The sequence below is a fragment of the Cajanus cajan genome, chromosome 1 (genome assembly GCF_000230855.2).
Source record: "Cajanus cajan strain Asha chromosome 1, NIPB_CcT2T_4, whole genome shotgun sequence".
Classification (NCBI taxonomy): domain Eukaryota; kingdom Viridiplantae; phylum Streptophyta; class Magnoliopsida; order Fabales; family Fabaceae; genus Cajanus; species Cajanus cajan.
In genome coordinates this window covers 15,306,153-15,321,376 of record NC_138517.1, presented here as the reverse complement: position 1 = coordinate 15,321,376, position 15,224 = coordinate 15,306,153, and the positions used below count along the sequence as shown (strand labels likewise).

At 33.6% G+C, this 15,224-nt stretch overlaps 2 protein-coding genes across 2 annotated transcripts; both read left to right on the top strand.

Annotated features, from left to right (window-relative positions):
- Positions 1-506: 506 nt before the first annotated feature.
- LOC109818851 (silicon efflux transporter LSI2) lies at positions 507-5,335 on the top strand. The gene is made up of 4 exons (XM_083075671.1): positions 507-766; positions 1,775-3,072; positions 3,213-3,402; positions 4,846-5,335. The coding sequence occupies exons 2-4, from the start codon at positions 1,891-1,893 to the stop codon at positions 5,106-5,108; spliced, it is 1,635 nt and encodes a 544-aa protein (XP_082931797.1). The 5' UTR covers positions 507-766; positions 1,775-1,890; the 3' UTR covers positions 5,109-5,335.
- A 3,973-nt stretch (positions 5,336-9,308) lies between these two features.
- LOC145949577 (uncharacterized) lies at positions 9,309-12,102 on the top strand. The gene is made up of 2 exons (XM_083059894.1): positions 9,309-10,286; positions 12,085-12,102. The coding sequence occupies exons 1-2, from the start codon at positions 9,309-9,311 to the stop codon at positions 12,100-12,102; spliced, it is 996 nt and encodes a 331-aa protein (XP_082916020.1).
- Positions 12,103-15,224: the final 3,122 nt, after the last annotated feature.

Sequence of the window (15,224 nt, the reverse complement as noted above, 5' to 3'; positions counted from 1 at the left end):
CACTTAAGACTAAGTACTTCCCCCCAGATTGCATTATCATAGTCTAAAGCTTTGTTAATCTACCTAAGGAAGCCAAAGGTAGGTAAAGTATATATTTACTATTTATGTTTACTCACTAGGTGGTTTAAGATAATTATCATGCATCACATATTAAATATTCATTAAATGACAAATTTATACCAAATATGCAAATTGTCTTCATCTTAACGCGGGATTTTAAATACTTTCATATCAAACAATAATTTGATTAAAAAACTATTTAATAAGCAGTAATATGGTGTGATGTAACGCCAATACAGATACATATCAATGAGTATTTTTCATTATAAAGTCGGTATTATGTCCATTATATATTTACTTTAGGGCATAAAAAAATTTGTACCCATTAATTGATGGCCCACAAGAGGGAAAAAAATGATGAAGAATTTATTGTTCCCCAAAGCTTCAGTTAATGAAGTTGTCGTTCAAGTCGTTTATGTGTGTGTATATATATGCCAAAGGTGTTCACGTTCCGCCATGTGGCAATGAGGTGTCTTGAAAACACTGAAGAGGATGCCGCAATTCTCTAACTGATTTGGATTTTTTTTTGTTTATTTTTCATTTCTCAATCTCAATCCAGAAAAAAAAAAAAAAAAAAAAGATACTTTAATTTCTAAAAGTTTATAGCTTTTCATGCAGATGGCATGAACTCCAATTCAGGCACAGAAAATAGATGAAAGCTACCATATATTAGAACTCAACGCGTGAACGATTGTTTCTTTTTAAGGTAATTGAGATTAAAGTGTGTGATTTGTTGTACACTCTAGCCACGTTTCTTTTAGCTACTTTTCTTATCTTTGGTTGCAAGGTTTCGCATTTATCACAAACATGAGATTGCATGTCCCTTTTTTTGTTTCTCTAACAAAACTTAGGTTCATTAGGATAGATACTATATTTGTGTTGTTTGTCGATCGAAATTTAAGTTTCACTTTGATAATTTACATTTACATTTAATGCATATCTAGGTAATTTGCATTTACATATATTACCAAAATGAAATTCAAACAGCACCAGCAGTAACACACATTACTGAAGTTTTATTTTCTTTTTTCTTTCCGATGTTAATGTTGGTTTAATTGAATGAGTTTGAATGCTTTCGGTTGCTGGGTTTTGTTGTTTCGCTAAGAAAAATATACACTTGCATGTTTTGAAGCAGTAATGCTATTTGGTACGAAGGGTTATCGTGAAAAGTGCAAGATATTCAAATTAATGAAAAGTTGAATTTTTAATGGGAGTACGTGTTTGTTCATGAACACTCGCAAACATGGATGATTGTATGTTTTTTTGAAAGTATATGTATATTCATGGTATGAAAGGTTGTATGTTTTCATGAAAGTATAACTGTATATTCATGGTATGGAAGGATGCATCCTTTCATGAAATATATTCCAACAAAAAGTGTAAGCAATGGGATTTTAACCATGAATATATACTCATCGGGTTAAATGGTGATCCACTGAAATATCTAATTACAATTCACCATAAATGATAAGTTTTTTGACTTTTACAATAATTAACTCAAAATCATACAAATCATGATTTCTGATTGATCGAGTGTAAAACTTTTTACAAAAATAATACATCACCATTAAACCCAAATATCTGCTCCACCTGAGTGATTCGCATTAGTTATCACAATCATATAATAGTTGATTGGATTTTCATGGAGGGAATCTCTCCAGGTTGGATTTCCATGCATTCATACTAACCAAATAATTGGCTTTTTCATGATCAGGAAATTTCATTCTACCAGACTCAATTCTACTATGTCATTGTTAATGGCCTAGTGGTGGAGTTTTCAACATTGGAAGTTAGGAACTGATTGTTGTTGTTGCTGTTGTAGTCACAAGAATGGCTCTAGCTCCAGTTCCAAAACTTGTCCTTGGTTCAGTTGCCTTTGCAGTCTTCTGGGTGTTAGCAGTTTTCCCTGCTGTGCCTTTTCTCCCCATTGGGAGAACTGCAGGTTCCCTTCTTGGTGCAATGCTCATGGTCATATTCCGAGTTCTTACCCCGGATCAAGCCTACGAAGCGATCGATCTTCCCATTCTCGGCCTTCTTTTTGGCACAATGGTTGTCAGTGTCTACCTTGAAAGAGCTGACATGTTCAAATACATTGGAAAATTACTCTCTTGGAAGAGTAAAGGAGCCAAGGACTTGCTTTGCAGAATCTGTCTCATTTCTGCTGTCTCAAGTGCACTATTCACTAATGACACTGCCTGTGTTGTTTTGACAGAGTTCATTTTGAAAATTGCAAAGCAGCATAATCTACCACCACACCCTTTGCTACTTGCACTTGCTACTAGTGCTAATATTGGTTCTGCTGCAACTCCTATTGGCAACCCCCAAAATTTGGTTATAGCTGTTCAGGGTAAAATATCATTTGGAAAGTTTCTGATTGGTGTTCTTCCAGCTATGCTTGTTGGGGTTTTGGTGAATGCTATGATTCTCATGGTAATGTATTGGAGGGTGTTGTCTATTCAGAAGGATGAAGAGGATCCAATAGCAGATCATGCAGCAGAGGAAGAGGTTAATTCCCATCAGTTTTCTCCAGCTACTATGTCTCATTTTAACTCATTCAATTCTCAAGAATGGAATGCACGTGTGGAGAGTTTTAACATTCAAAGTTCTCCTCAAGTTCATAGTCTGCGAAACCGGTCAACGGCAAGTGATGGTGAAATTGACAGGGTACTTAGTAACACATTGGATTCCAGAAGAAACTCTAATGCATCAAAGGAAGACACAAACGGCATGGCTATGCCTTCTCAGACAGTGGAGGAAACTAGTCCTTCAAAAGGTGATGCAAATGCAATAGTGCATAAACCAATAGAAGCACATGTTTTGCTCACTTCGGAAGAAAAGGACTTTGTAAGTGTAAGATGGAAATATGTACTGTGGAAATCATGTGTTTACATAATCACATTAGGAATGTTGGTTGCAATGCTTCTTGGTTTGAATATGTCATGGACAGCTATTTCAGCTGCACTAGCTTTGGTAGTTCTTGATTTCAAAGATGCTATGCCAAGCCTAGAGAAGGTAAAACCTATTAACAAACTATTGTTTAAGATTTCTTTTTCTTTCTCTTGAAACACTAGCAAGTAGCTATTGTTGTTCTGGTGCACCTTTAACTTCCAAGAGTCTCTTAGAATGATTTTTTTGTTTCCTTCTTGAAACAGGTTTCATATTCACTTTTGATATTCTTTTGTGGAATGTTCATCACAGTAGATGGCTTCAACAAAACTGGGATTCCTGGTGCTCTTTGGGATGTCATGGAGCCTTATTCTAGAGTAAATAGTGCTAGTGGAATAGCAATACTTGCTCTAGTTATACTCATCCTATCAAATGTTGCTTCAAATGTACCTACTGGTATGTTGTGATTATCCTACCAAAATATTTTCATCACCAATTTATTTTTTACTCTTTTATTTTAATTGTTTTGTTCTACATGTCATTTGATTTTTCGTAACATTGAATGCATCATGTTAGAGAAGGAATCTGATTTATAAAGTTTGCTTTCTCCATTAAATGCTCTTTATTGACAATTTCATTGCTATCCAAGAAATACAGGAACTTGCATAATTGACTTGTATGCAGAAATGATTAATGCCCTTGACTCTCTTCAATCTTCATTAAGGCTTTTAAAAGTCAAGGGATGGCTTAGACATTGTACACATAATAGCTTATGTTCTATATGATTTTCAACACAATCGGTGGAATGGAAAATCTTGAAATTAAACTACCAATTGATAGGTCACCAAACGTTCATCAGCTTGTATGGTGTTCTATTTTTAATACCGAAAATAAGCAATTTAGGATGATAGAAATTTAGGATCTTGGCCTCATCAGTTTCTAATGAACCAAGAATAAGAAAGTAATTCTCCAATTAAATAATTTCATACCCACAAAACCAACTATATCCTGAGAATAATATTTCCATATCAATTTGAGGCTTAGGCCTTTCAATATTCCAGACAAAAAAAGTTTTAATTTTACACTTTGACTTTGCTTTTAGATTCATGTATTTTTTTATTAGTGAAAAGGGGAGGAAAAAGAAAAAATAGCAATTTACAGTATAGTCCTCTTAAAATGAAGATTGCAAAGCATAAAAATACAGGCAAAGGAAACACTTTTATAATAATTTAGCAGAACATAACACTCAACCAAAGTATTATAAACAAATGCCATTTCCATACAACTTATAAATAAGTTATGGTTTTCTCTGCTTCAAAACAAACAGATAATGGAAGAAATGATCCTCAAAATTTAAGGTACTATCTTTTATATATTGAACAGGTATAATTGCAAAGAACCTTGAACTGCAGGTTTCCTGCAAAGGTGCAGCTTTGTATATTTTTTGAACTTTTAGAATCAAAACATAGAATTTCATACAAAGAAGAAATGTGTTGATATTCCTCCCAAGGTTTTAAGAAAGAAAATTTCATTGCGCATAATGGAATTGGAACCATAACTAGGTAAATATGCTCAACACAATTAATCTAGTACATAAAATATTTATGTAAACTGAAACCACTTTCATTTTTCTTGAAAATTGAAAACTTCACAAAACTGGTAAGTCCATATACATTATAGAATGAAACTTTTATCAAAACCTTTCTTAAGTTGATATACATTTAGTCTGTTTGCATATAAACTTAGAAGAGTTTTTGAAAACTTCTCTATTAAAAATAATTAGTTTTTCTTTTTTCCATAAATAAGTTTTCTAAAGTATTTCTAAACTTGTATCCAAACAGACTCATTGTTACATTGATCTGATATACATTTTACAAATTTTGTGTTTATATTTGCTAGTTCTACTGCTTGGAGGACCAGTTGCAGCCTCAGCTGCTGCAATTTCCCCAGATTATGAGAAGAAAGCATGGCTCATACTGGCTTGGGCCAGCACAGTTGCAGGAAACCTCTCACTGTTGGGATCAGCTGCTAACTTGATAGTGTGTGAACAAGCTCGCCGTGCCCCTAACATTGCATACACACTAACCTTCTGGAACCATCTCAAATTTGGTCTTCCATCAACTCTTGTAATCACTGCTATTGGTTTGACACTCATAAGATGATGTAGCATTTTGTTGAACACACGTAGTCTTACACTACTAGAAAATTTACTCAAAAGAAAAAATAAGTTTAGTGCAATGTTGTTTTAGGGTACATGGGAAAATATATGTAACAGAATAATGAGTTCTCTGTTGTCTTATCATTAGAATCACTGATTATTCTGAAAGTTGGCCAAGGATGTTTTGAAATTTCAACTATGAAGGAAAAGGAACAAAAGAAAAGAAGCTAATCTAAGACCTGTTTCTTTATAGTAGAAGGGAATTTAGAGTGGACACAAGTGTTAAATTTAAGTACTTTAGGACCACATTATTCATGGGGATAGAATTTGTTTTTCATATGCCTTTAAACTATAAAAACAAAAAGAAAATTTACGGAACAAATTAAACTATTAAATTTCTTCTGACACTCTTCTAAGAAAAAAAAATAAGAAGAAAAATCTAAATAAATTTTTCCATAAGTTATAAATAAGATTTTAAATAAGTTATAGGAGAGAGTTTCTATAAATTAGTTCATGTATAGATTTATGAAGAATTTTATCTCATTTTTTCTTCTTATTTTTTTTCTTCTAAAAGTGCTTATGAAGAAATTTACTCAAACATACTTGAGAAAAATATGTTATGAGGTTGAATTTGTCAACTTTTGGGACTAAGCTTGTAAACATTTTTTTTTCAATAAAAAACTTCAATACGAGAAAATTCAAACAGCTTTATAATCTTTTTACACTAAACTCTGTTTTATTAAAAAAAAAACAAAAAGCTCTGGGCTTTAAGAAAAGATCATTTGCTGAAAAAAGTTATACTTACAATATAAATATAATTTAAAAAAATGTTATATAGTTAAGTTATACTTACAATATAAATATAATTTAAAAAAATGTTATATAGTTTATATTTGGGCAGCGTTGATGGGCCTGAATCTTTTCCCTATTGGCAAACATTGAGCCTGGACCGAAGTTCTTTAGAGTCTCAAATATAAGCCCAAACAGTAAATACCAGTCAAGTTTGGTTTGGTTGGGCAAGAACTAGTTAGATTTGATCTATTTTCCATTTTATAATAACCGTCGATGGTTTCTGTTTATTTTTTTTTCATGAAAAATAATTGAATTCGGTAACAATTCACACATCATGATCAACCAGATAGTCTATCTTAATAGAGTTATTAAGTTAATTACATGTAAGAAAGTACTCTACAATAATTTTGCAAATTAGCAATCACTATAAAGATTTACTAATGATACATGTCACAAATCAAACTAATTCAATGTAGAAAGAATTCAAGTTTTTACTGAAAACTTGTTATTTAGTTTGTTCACAGAAAAACAAAGGTAATTTGTATGTTATCCAAAATATTTTTCAACATTATTTGTCTCATCTAAACCACACAATAGAGGTAAATATAAGCCATAAAATAAGTAATATGGCTCATAGCATTACAATCCATAAATAAAACAATTAAAATACTAGAGTGTGAAATCAAAACCAGTGTGCGATCATTACATGCATATACATCAAAAGGAAATTAATTGTTAGTCCCTAAACTAGGTTTTCATAAATAAATATAAACTTCAAAGTACATTTAAGCTTTCACAAATTACCCCTTTGAGTTAATTATACTTGTAATATCCTAAATTTCTAATACAATATTCTCAATTTTATTATTATTATCTTATTCTTAAAATAATAATCTAAATTTTTGGTTGTCATATTCTAAAATAAATTAAATACAATGTTTTTAGATAAATTTAATGCATTAGAATTTTTATCACAATATTTCTAGAAAACTAAAATGAAAATATATAAAATATAATGACATTATAAAATTTTAAAACCGTATTTATAATATTTTTCAGAATAATATTTTAATTACTATTATGAAAAATAAATATTTAAAATTGTTAAATGTTTAATATAAATAATTATTGTAGAAGAAAGAGGGTTAAAAAAAATACTCTATCTACATTCTTATCTACATTAAAGGGGGTGTATTGGTTTAAGATTTCGTAAGATTTTAAAAGACTTTTTTTGAGTAAAAAAATCCATTGGTATTCAATGAGGATTGTATGTCACTTAAAAACAATAAAGTGGTATTCAATATGGATTTTCAAGATTTTTTAAAGAGTCCATTAAAATTCATTGGTATTCATTTGAGATTTTTTACAACTTAAAAATAATCCATTGGTATTCAAAAATATAAGGATTTTAAAGGATTGTTGTGTGAGAAGAATTTTGAAAGACTTTCTAGTATTATCTGTAACATCCCAAATTTTATTTAATGAAAAGAAATATTTTTTTATGTATTTATTATGTGAATAAGTATTTTATTTATGTATTTTACTATTTACGTATACGTATTTTACTATTTATGTATACATATTTTTACTATTTATGTATACGTATTTTACTATTTACAAATACGTATGTATGAATAGTATTTCACTATGCAATTGCACAGTGAAGGTGCACGAGGGACGCGGGTTCAAATTTTATAATAAATTTGAATATAATAATGAATAGTGCATAGTAACTTATAATATTATTTTAATGAATAGTGCATAGTGCATAGTAACTTATAATATTATTTTAATGAATAGTGCATAGTGCATAGTAACTTCAAAATTTCTATAAATAGGGACCTAAGGATTTTGAAAATTCATAACTAGAGAGAAGAAAAGTTTAGAGAGAAGGAATTCTAGAGAGATAGAAAGAGAAAATAAGAGAGAAGGTTCTGCCTAGGTTGTGAAAAGAGGAGGAGAATAGAGAAGGTTCTGCTCTAGTTCCGATTCCGGTTTAAGGAGAAAGAGAGGAGATTCTGCCCAAATTCCTATTTATCCAGGTAAGGGGGGGAGTGGGAAACCTCGCTTGGGGGTGTTGGAGTAATCGTTAAATAGTTGTTTGTTAGATTGGCTCCCGATCTTATGCCTGTTGTTTGTTTGTATGAAATATTGTTATTAATGTGCTTTGCTTTTTGCATCACTTGATTTCTTGTCCGTAGTAAATAATAACTATACTATTTTAAAAAAAAAAAAATAAGTTTTAGAATAAAAATACCTATGCGAACTTATGAAGATCTTATTATGACTTGAGTATATGAAGTATATATGAGACCTATGCGGACCTATGAGGATATGACTGTATGAAATATGTACTCATGACTTGTGACCTACGATCCATGAATGGACCGTTGAACTGTTGAACTATTGGACCATTGGACTGTTGGACTGATTGGACTATTAAAGTTGGATTAATAAAATAAATCATAATTATGAAATATGAATCTTATATGTGTAATATGCTAAATGTTGAGTCTATGAATGTATGACATGCATCATATGCATATATTATTCCAGGTGTGCCGCTGAGGCCGCATACCAGTGATGCTAACAAGGTGTATGATCACCAGTGATAGGTGTGCCTTCGGGACACCAGTGATGTAACATGCTAACGAGGTGTATGAACACCAGTGATAGGTGTACCTTTGGGTCACCAGTGATAAATTCTGAAACTTCCGTATGGCGCCACATGCATACATTAGTGAGTCAAGTCAAGAAAATCATTATACATAAGCATATATGTGAGATTGATTATATATGTGAATTATATTGCGTGTGTGTGTGCTATTTAACTTTTATTTCTATACCTGCAACTAAGTGAGAAGTTTCTCACTCCTCTTGTTATTCTTGTATATGTTTAAATTTATGTTGCAGGTAATCTTAATCATGAGGATGTTGGTAATGAAGTCTAGAGGCTTAAGTGGGCATGCTCTGATAGGATGTGACATCGGGCTTAGCTAGCCTTCTTTCTGGGATAATAATGTTTTATTTTTCTTTCTTTTGAAATTTAAATATATTTGTATGATAAAAAAAAAATTATAAATTGATTCCTAACTAGGAGGCACTGCCACCTTTACTGGGATTAATTTATAATCTTTGTTTTATTATGACTTCTTGAGTTTGGTATAAATGTTAATTACGAATGTGCATCTTCTATCTTATGATATTTATTATTTTATATCACTCTAATATACTTTTTAAATATAGTTAATGCTTATTAAGTAATTATGTTGGGGTAGAGGGTGTCACATTTAGTGGTATCAGAGCAGGTAGATTCTATCGGCCGTGAGTTATGTGTCTACTATGTTTATTGATTGTAAATATATTATGTTATAGTTGTCTGTGTTTATTAAAAGTTCTATATATCCAGATTATGGCTGGTAGAAATGATCGTGCGATTGCTGATGCTCTCCAAGCATTAGCCCAAGCAATGAACAACAACAATATGGCTGGAGTTGTTCCTAACTGGTTGGAGCAATTTCAGAAGAATAACCCGCCGACCTTTAAAGGAGGATATGACCCAGATGTTGCAATAAATTGGCTAATGGAGATCGAAAAGATCTTCAATGCTATGGAATGTCCTTTTCCTCAGAAAGTGAGGTTGGCTACCTTTATGTTTACTGCTGATGCCCATTTTTGGTGGGAAGGAGCACTTCAAAGGATAATAGATGGAGGAATGCAATTAAATTGGGAAAACTTCAAAAGAGTTTTTCTTGAGAAGTATTTCCCGGATGATGTGAGAAGCCAGAAGGAAGCTGAATTTCTCGAGTTAAAGCAAGGAAATGATACGGTGGCACACTATGCTGAAAAATTTGATGCCTTGGTCCGTTATTGTACCCATTATCATGGTGAGGGTGGCGAACGGGCTAAATGTATTAAATTTGTGAATGGACTTCGTCCTGAGATAAAAACCGCAATTAATTATCAAGAGATTTATCACTACCCAACGCTTGTCAACAAGAGTAGAATCTATGACCGTGATAATCGTGCACGTTCTGTCTTTTACAAGGGAGTTGGAGGTCCTATTCGTGCAGTGAATTCAAATACTTCTGGTAAGAGTAAGCCTTATTCTGCTTCTACCAGATCTCAGGGAAATATGGCTGCTGCCAATAGAACTAAATCGTCCACTGTGAACACTACTGGTAGTGTTGGAGGGTCTGTGTCTATTTCTTCAGGAAGATGTGGAAAGTGTGGACGGATCGGTAATATTAAATCAGAGTGTCGTGACAAGGAGGTTACTTGCTTCAACTGCAATGGTAAAGGACACATCAGTACTCAATGTCCTGAACCGCCAAGAACACGTGTCATTGGATCAGGATCGCAAACCGAACGACCAAAGACTATAGGGAGAGTATTTGCTCTTAGTGGTGTTGAAGCTGCTCGGTCAGAAAATTTGATACAAGGTACTTGTTTCATAGCTGAGACTCCTTTTGTTGTACTATTTGATTCTGGTGCAACTCATTCCTTTATTTCCATCTCTTGTGTCCAAAAACTGAAATTGCCTGTGTCTTTGTTAAATTTTGATTTAGTTGTTGAAACCCCTACTAATGGTCCTGTAACTACATCCCTAGTGTGTTTAAAATGCCCTTTGACAATTTCTGAAAAACAGTTTCTAGTTGACTTAATCTGTCTGCCTCTTAGTCAATTAGATGTAATCCTTGGTATGGATTGGCTATCTTCTCACCATGTTCTTTTAAATTGCTTTGATAAATCCATTTCATTTGGTGAATGTAAGAGTACGGAATTTCTTAGTGCTTCTAACATTAAAACTTGTTTAAAGGAAAATGAAAGGGTATACATGATCTTATCTTCATTAACAGTTGAGACTGAGAGTAAGCTAGATGAGATTCCCTTAGTGAGAGAATTTCCTGAAGTATTTCCTAAGGATGTGTCTAGTTTACCACCCGAGAGAGAGATTGAGTTCAGTATAGACTTAGTGCCAGGTACCACACCCATATCTATAGCACCCTATAGGATGTCTCCTAAAGAGTTAGTTGAGCTTAAGAAACAAATAGAGGAACTACAAGAGAAACAATTCATTAGGCCTAGTGTTTCACCTTGGGGAGCGCCTGTTTTATTGGTCAAAAAGAAAGATGGAAGTATGAGATTGTGTGTAGATTATAGACAATTGAATAAGGTGACCATTAAGAATAAGTATCCCTTGCCTAGAATAGATGATCTTATGGATCAACTAGTTGGAGCTTGTGTGTTTAGTAAGATAGATTTGAGATCAGGTTACCATCAAATCCGAGTGAAATCCGAGGATATCCCAAAGACTGCTTTTAGGACTCGTTATGGGCACTATGAGTATTTAGTGATGCCTTTTGGTATGACTAATGCACCTAGTGTTTTCATGGACTACATGAATAGGATCTTTCACCCTTACTTGGATAGATTTGTAGTGGTCTTCATAGATGATATCCTAGTGTATTCTAAGAATAGGGAGGAGCATGCTGAGCACCTTAGGATCGTTCTTCAAACCCTTAAGGAGAAACAGTTGTATGCTAAATTGGCAAAATGTGAATTTTGGTTGGAGAGTGTAAATTTTCTAGGGCATGTGATATCCAAGGATGGGATAGCTGTAGATCCTTCTAAGGTAGAGGCGGTTCTTGAATGGAAAGCACCTAAGTCAGTTTTTGAGATTAGGAGTTTTCTAGGACTAGCTGGGTATTATAGGAGATTTATAGAGGGTTTTTCTAAATTAGCTTTACCTTTGACCAAATTGACTAGGAAAAACCAACCTTTTGTGTGGGACTCTAAGTGTGAAGAGAGTTTTCAAGAACTTAAGAGAAGACTAACTAGTGCCCCTGTGTTAGTATTACCTGACCCTAGCAAGACTTTTGAGGTATTTTGTGATGCTTCCAAATCAGGTTTAGGTGGAGTACTTATGCAGGAGAGAAGGGTAGTAGCCTATGCGTCTAGACAACTTAAAACCCATGAGAAAAACTATCCTACCCATGATCTTGAGTTAGCTGCAATAGTATTTGTGCTTAAGTTGTGGAGACACTACTTGTTTGGATCTAGATTTGAGGTGTTTAGTGATCATAAAAGCCTTAAGTACTTGTTTGACCAAAAAGAATTAAATATGAGACAGAGAAGATGGTTAGAGTTTCTTAAGGATTATGACTTTCAGTTGAACTATCACCCAGGCAAAGCTAATGTGGTAGCTGACGCTTTGAGTAGGAAATCCTTGAGAATTTCTTCTTTAATGATGAGGGAATTGCACATGATTGAGGAATTTAGGGATATGAGTTTAGGGTGTGAACTAACCTCTAAGAGTATTAGGTTGGGAACCTTGAAGGTGACTAATAACTTGATAGATGAAATTAGAAAAGGTCAGAAGGTAGATCATTTCTTATTGAGTCAAGTTGAGAAGTTAAATCAAGGTGTGGAAAGTGAATTTAAAATTGGAATAGATGGAGTATTGAGGTTTAGAGATAGGTTGTGTATTCCTAGTGTGCCTGAACTTAAGAAAACAATACTTGAAGAAGGACATAGGAGTAGCCTTAGTATTCATCCAGGAGCCACTAAGATGTACCAAGACCTTAAGAAGATGTTCTGGTGGCCTAAGATGAAAAAGGAAGTGGAGGAATTTGTGTATGCCTGCCTGGTATGTCAGAAAGCTAAGGTAGAACACAAAAAACCTTCAGGTTTCCTGCAACCTTTGGATGTGCCTGTGTGGAAATGGGATAGTATCTCTATGGATTTCGTAGTGGGGTTACCTAAAGCTGCGAAAAACTTAGATGCTATATGGGTCATTGTAGATAGATTGACTAAGTCTGCCCATTTTATTCCCATTAACATTAGATACTCTTTGGAGAGACTAACCAAGTTGTACATAAGTGAAATTGTGAGATTACATGGGGTTCCTACTAGTATAGTTTCTGACAGAGATCCTAGGTTTACTTCTAGATTTTGGGACAGTTTACATGAGGCTCTAGGCACTAAGCTTAGATTGAGTTCAGCCTACCATCCCCAAACAGATGGCCAAACCGAAAGAACTATTCAATCTTTGGAAGACTTGTTGAGAGCTTGCATCTTAGAACATGGGGGTAGTTGGGATAGTTTCCTACCTTTGATAGAGTTTACCTACAACAATAGCTACCATTCCAGTATTGGGATGGCACCTTATGAAGCTCTATATGGTAGGAGATGTAGAACACCTTTGTGTTGGGTAGAACCTGGAGAGAATGCTATCTTAGGACCTGAGATAGTTCAACAAACTACTGAACAAGTTAAGATGATCCAGGAGAGAATGAGAGCAGCTCAGAGTAGGCAGAAGAGTTACAGTGATAAGAGGAGAAGGGACCTTGAGTTTAATGAAGGTGATCATGTATTCCTTAAAGTTACTCCTTGGACAGGAGTGGGCAGAGCACTGAAGTCCCGTAAACTTACTCCACGTTTTATTGGTCCTTATCAAATCCTTAAAAGAATTGGTGAAGTAGCCTATCAAATTGCCTTACCCCCATCTCTTTCAAATCTTCATAATGTCTTTCATGTTTCCCAACTCAGAAAGTATGTCCATGATCCTTCCCATATCATTGAGTCTGACAACATTCAGTTGAAAGATAATCTTACCTATGAAACAGTTCCTTTAAGAATTGATGATACGAGGGTGAAACAACTAAGAGGAAAGGAAATTCCTTTGGTTAAGGTCGTTTGGGGAGGACATTTTGAAGAAAGTGCTACTTGGGAGTTAGAAAGCAAGATGCGTGAAGATTATCCTTTTCTATTTCAGGAAAATTTCGGGGACGAAATTTCTTAAAGGAGGGGAGAAATGTAACATCCCAAATTTTATTTAATGAAAAGAAATATTTTTTTATGTATTTATTATGTGAATAAGTATTTTATTTATGTATTTTACTATTTACGTATACGTATTTTACTATTTATGTATACATATTTTTACTATTTATGTATACGTATTTTACTATTTACAAATACGTATGTATGAATAGTATTTCACTATGCAATTGCACAGTGAAGGTGCACGAGGGACGCGGGTTCAAATTTTATAATAAATTTGAATATAATAATGAATAGTGCATAGTAACTTATAATATTATTTTAATGAATAGTGCATAGTGCATAGTAACTTATAATATTATTTTAATGAATAATGCATAGTGCATAGTAACTTCAAAATTTCTATAAATAGGGACCTAAGGATTTTGAAAATTCATAACTAGAGAGAAGAAAAGTTTAGAGAGAAGGAATTCTAGAGAGATAGAAAGAGAAAATAAGAGAGAAGGTTCTGCCTAGGTTGTGAAAAGAGGAGGAGAATAGAGAAGGTTCTGCTCTAGTTCCGATTCCGGTTTAAGGAGAAAGAGAGGAGATTCTGCCCAAATTCCTATTTATCCAGGTAAGGGGGGGAGTGGGAAACCTCGCTTGGGGGTGTTGGAGTAATCGTTAAATAGTTGTTTGTTAGATTGGCTCCCGATCTTATGCCTGTTGTTTGTTTGTATGAAATATTGTTATTAATGTGCTTTGCTTTTTGCATCACTTGATTTCTTGTCCGTAGTAAATAATAACTATACTATTTTAAAAAAAAAAAAAAATAAGTTTTAGAATAAAAATACCTATGCGAACTTATGAAGATCTTATTATGACTTGAGTATATGAAGTATATATGAGACCTATGCGGACCTATGAGGATATGACTGTATGAAATATATACTCATGACTTGTGACCTACGATCCATGAATGGACCGTTGAACTGTTGAACTATTGGACCATTGGACTGTTGGACTGATTGGACTATTAAAGTTGGATTAATAAAATAAATCATAATTATGAAATATGAATCTTATATGTGTAATATGCTAAATGTTGAGTCTATGAATGTATGACATGCATCATATGCATATATTATTCCAGGTGTGCCGCTGAGGCCGCATACCAGTGATGCTAACAAGGTGTATGATCACCAGTGATAGGTGTGCCTTCGGGACACCAGTGATGTAACATGCTAACGAGGTGTATGAACACCAGTGATAGGTGTACCTTTGGGTCACCAGTGATAAATTCTGAAACTTCCGTATGGCGCCACATGCATACATTAGTGAGTCAAGTCAAGAAAATCATTATACATAAGCATATATGTGAGATTGATTATATATGTGAATTATATTGCGTGTGTGTGTGCTATTTAACTTTTATTTCTATACCTGCAACTAAGTGAGAAGTTTCTCACTCCTCTTGTTATTCTTGTATATGTTTAAATTTATGTTGCAGGTAATCTTAATCATGAGGATGTTGGTAATGAAGTCTAGAGGCTTAAGTGGGCAT

What these genes read in the sequence shown, in the direction of transcription:
- LOC109818851 (XM_083075671.1), top strand. Translation starts at nt 1,891, where the DNA reads ATGGCTCTAGCTCCAGTTCCAAAACTTGTCCTTGGTTCAGTTGCCTTT. An exon ending in CTATGCCAAGCCTAGAGAAG is followed by an intron (nt 3,073 to 3,212) that starts GTAAAACCTATT and finishes TTCTTGAAACAG; the next exon opens with GTTTCATATTCACTTTTGAT. An exon ending in TGCTTCAAATGTACCTACTG is followed by an intron (nt 3,403 to 4,845) that starts GTATGTTGTGAT and finishes TATATTTGCTAG; the next exon opens with TTCTACTGCTTGGAGGACCA.
- LOC145949577 (XM_083059894.1), top strand. Translation starts at nt 9,309, where the DNA reads ATGGCTGGTAGAAATGATCGTGCGATTGCTGATGCTCTCCAAGCATTA.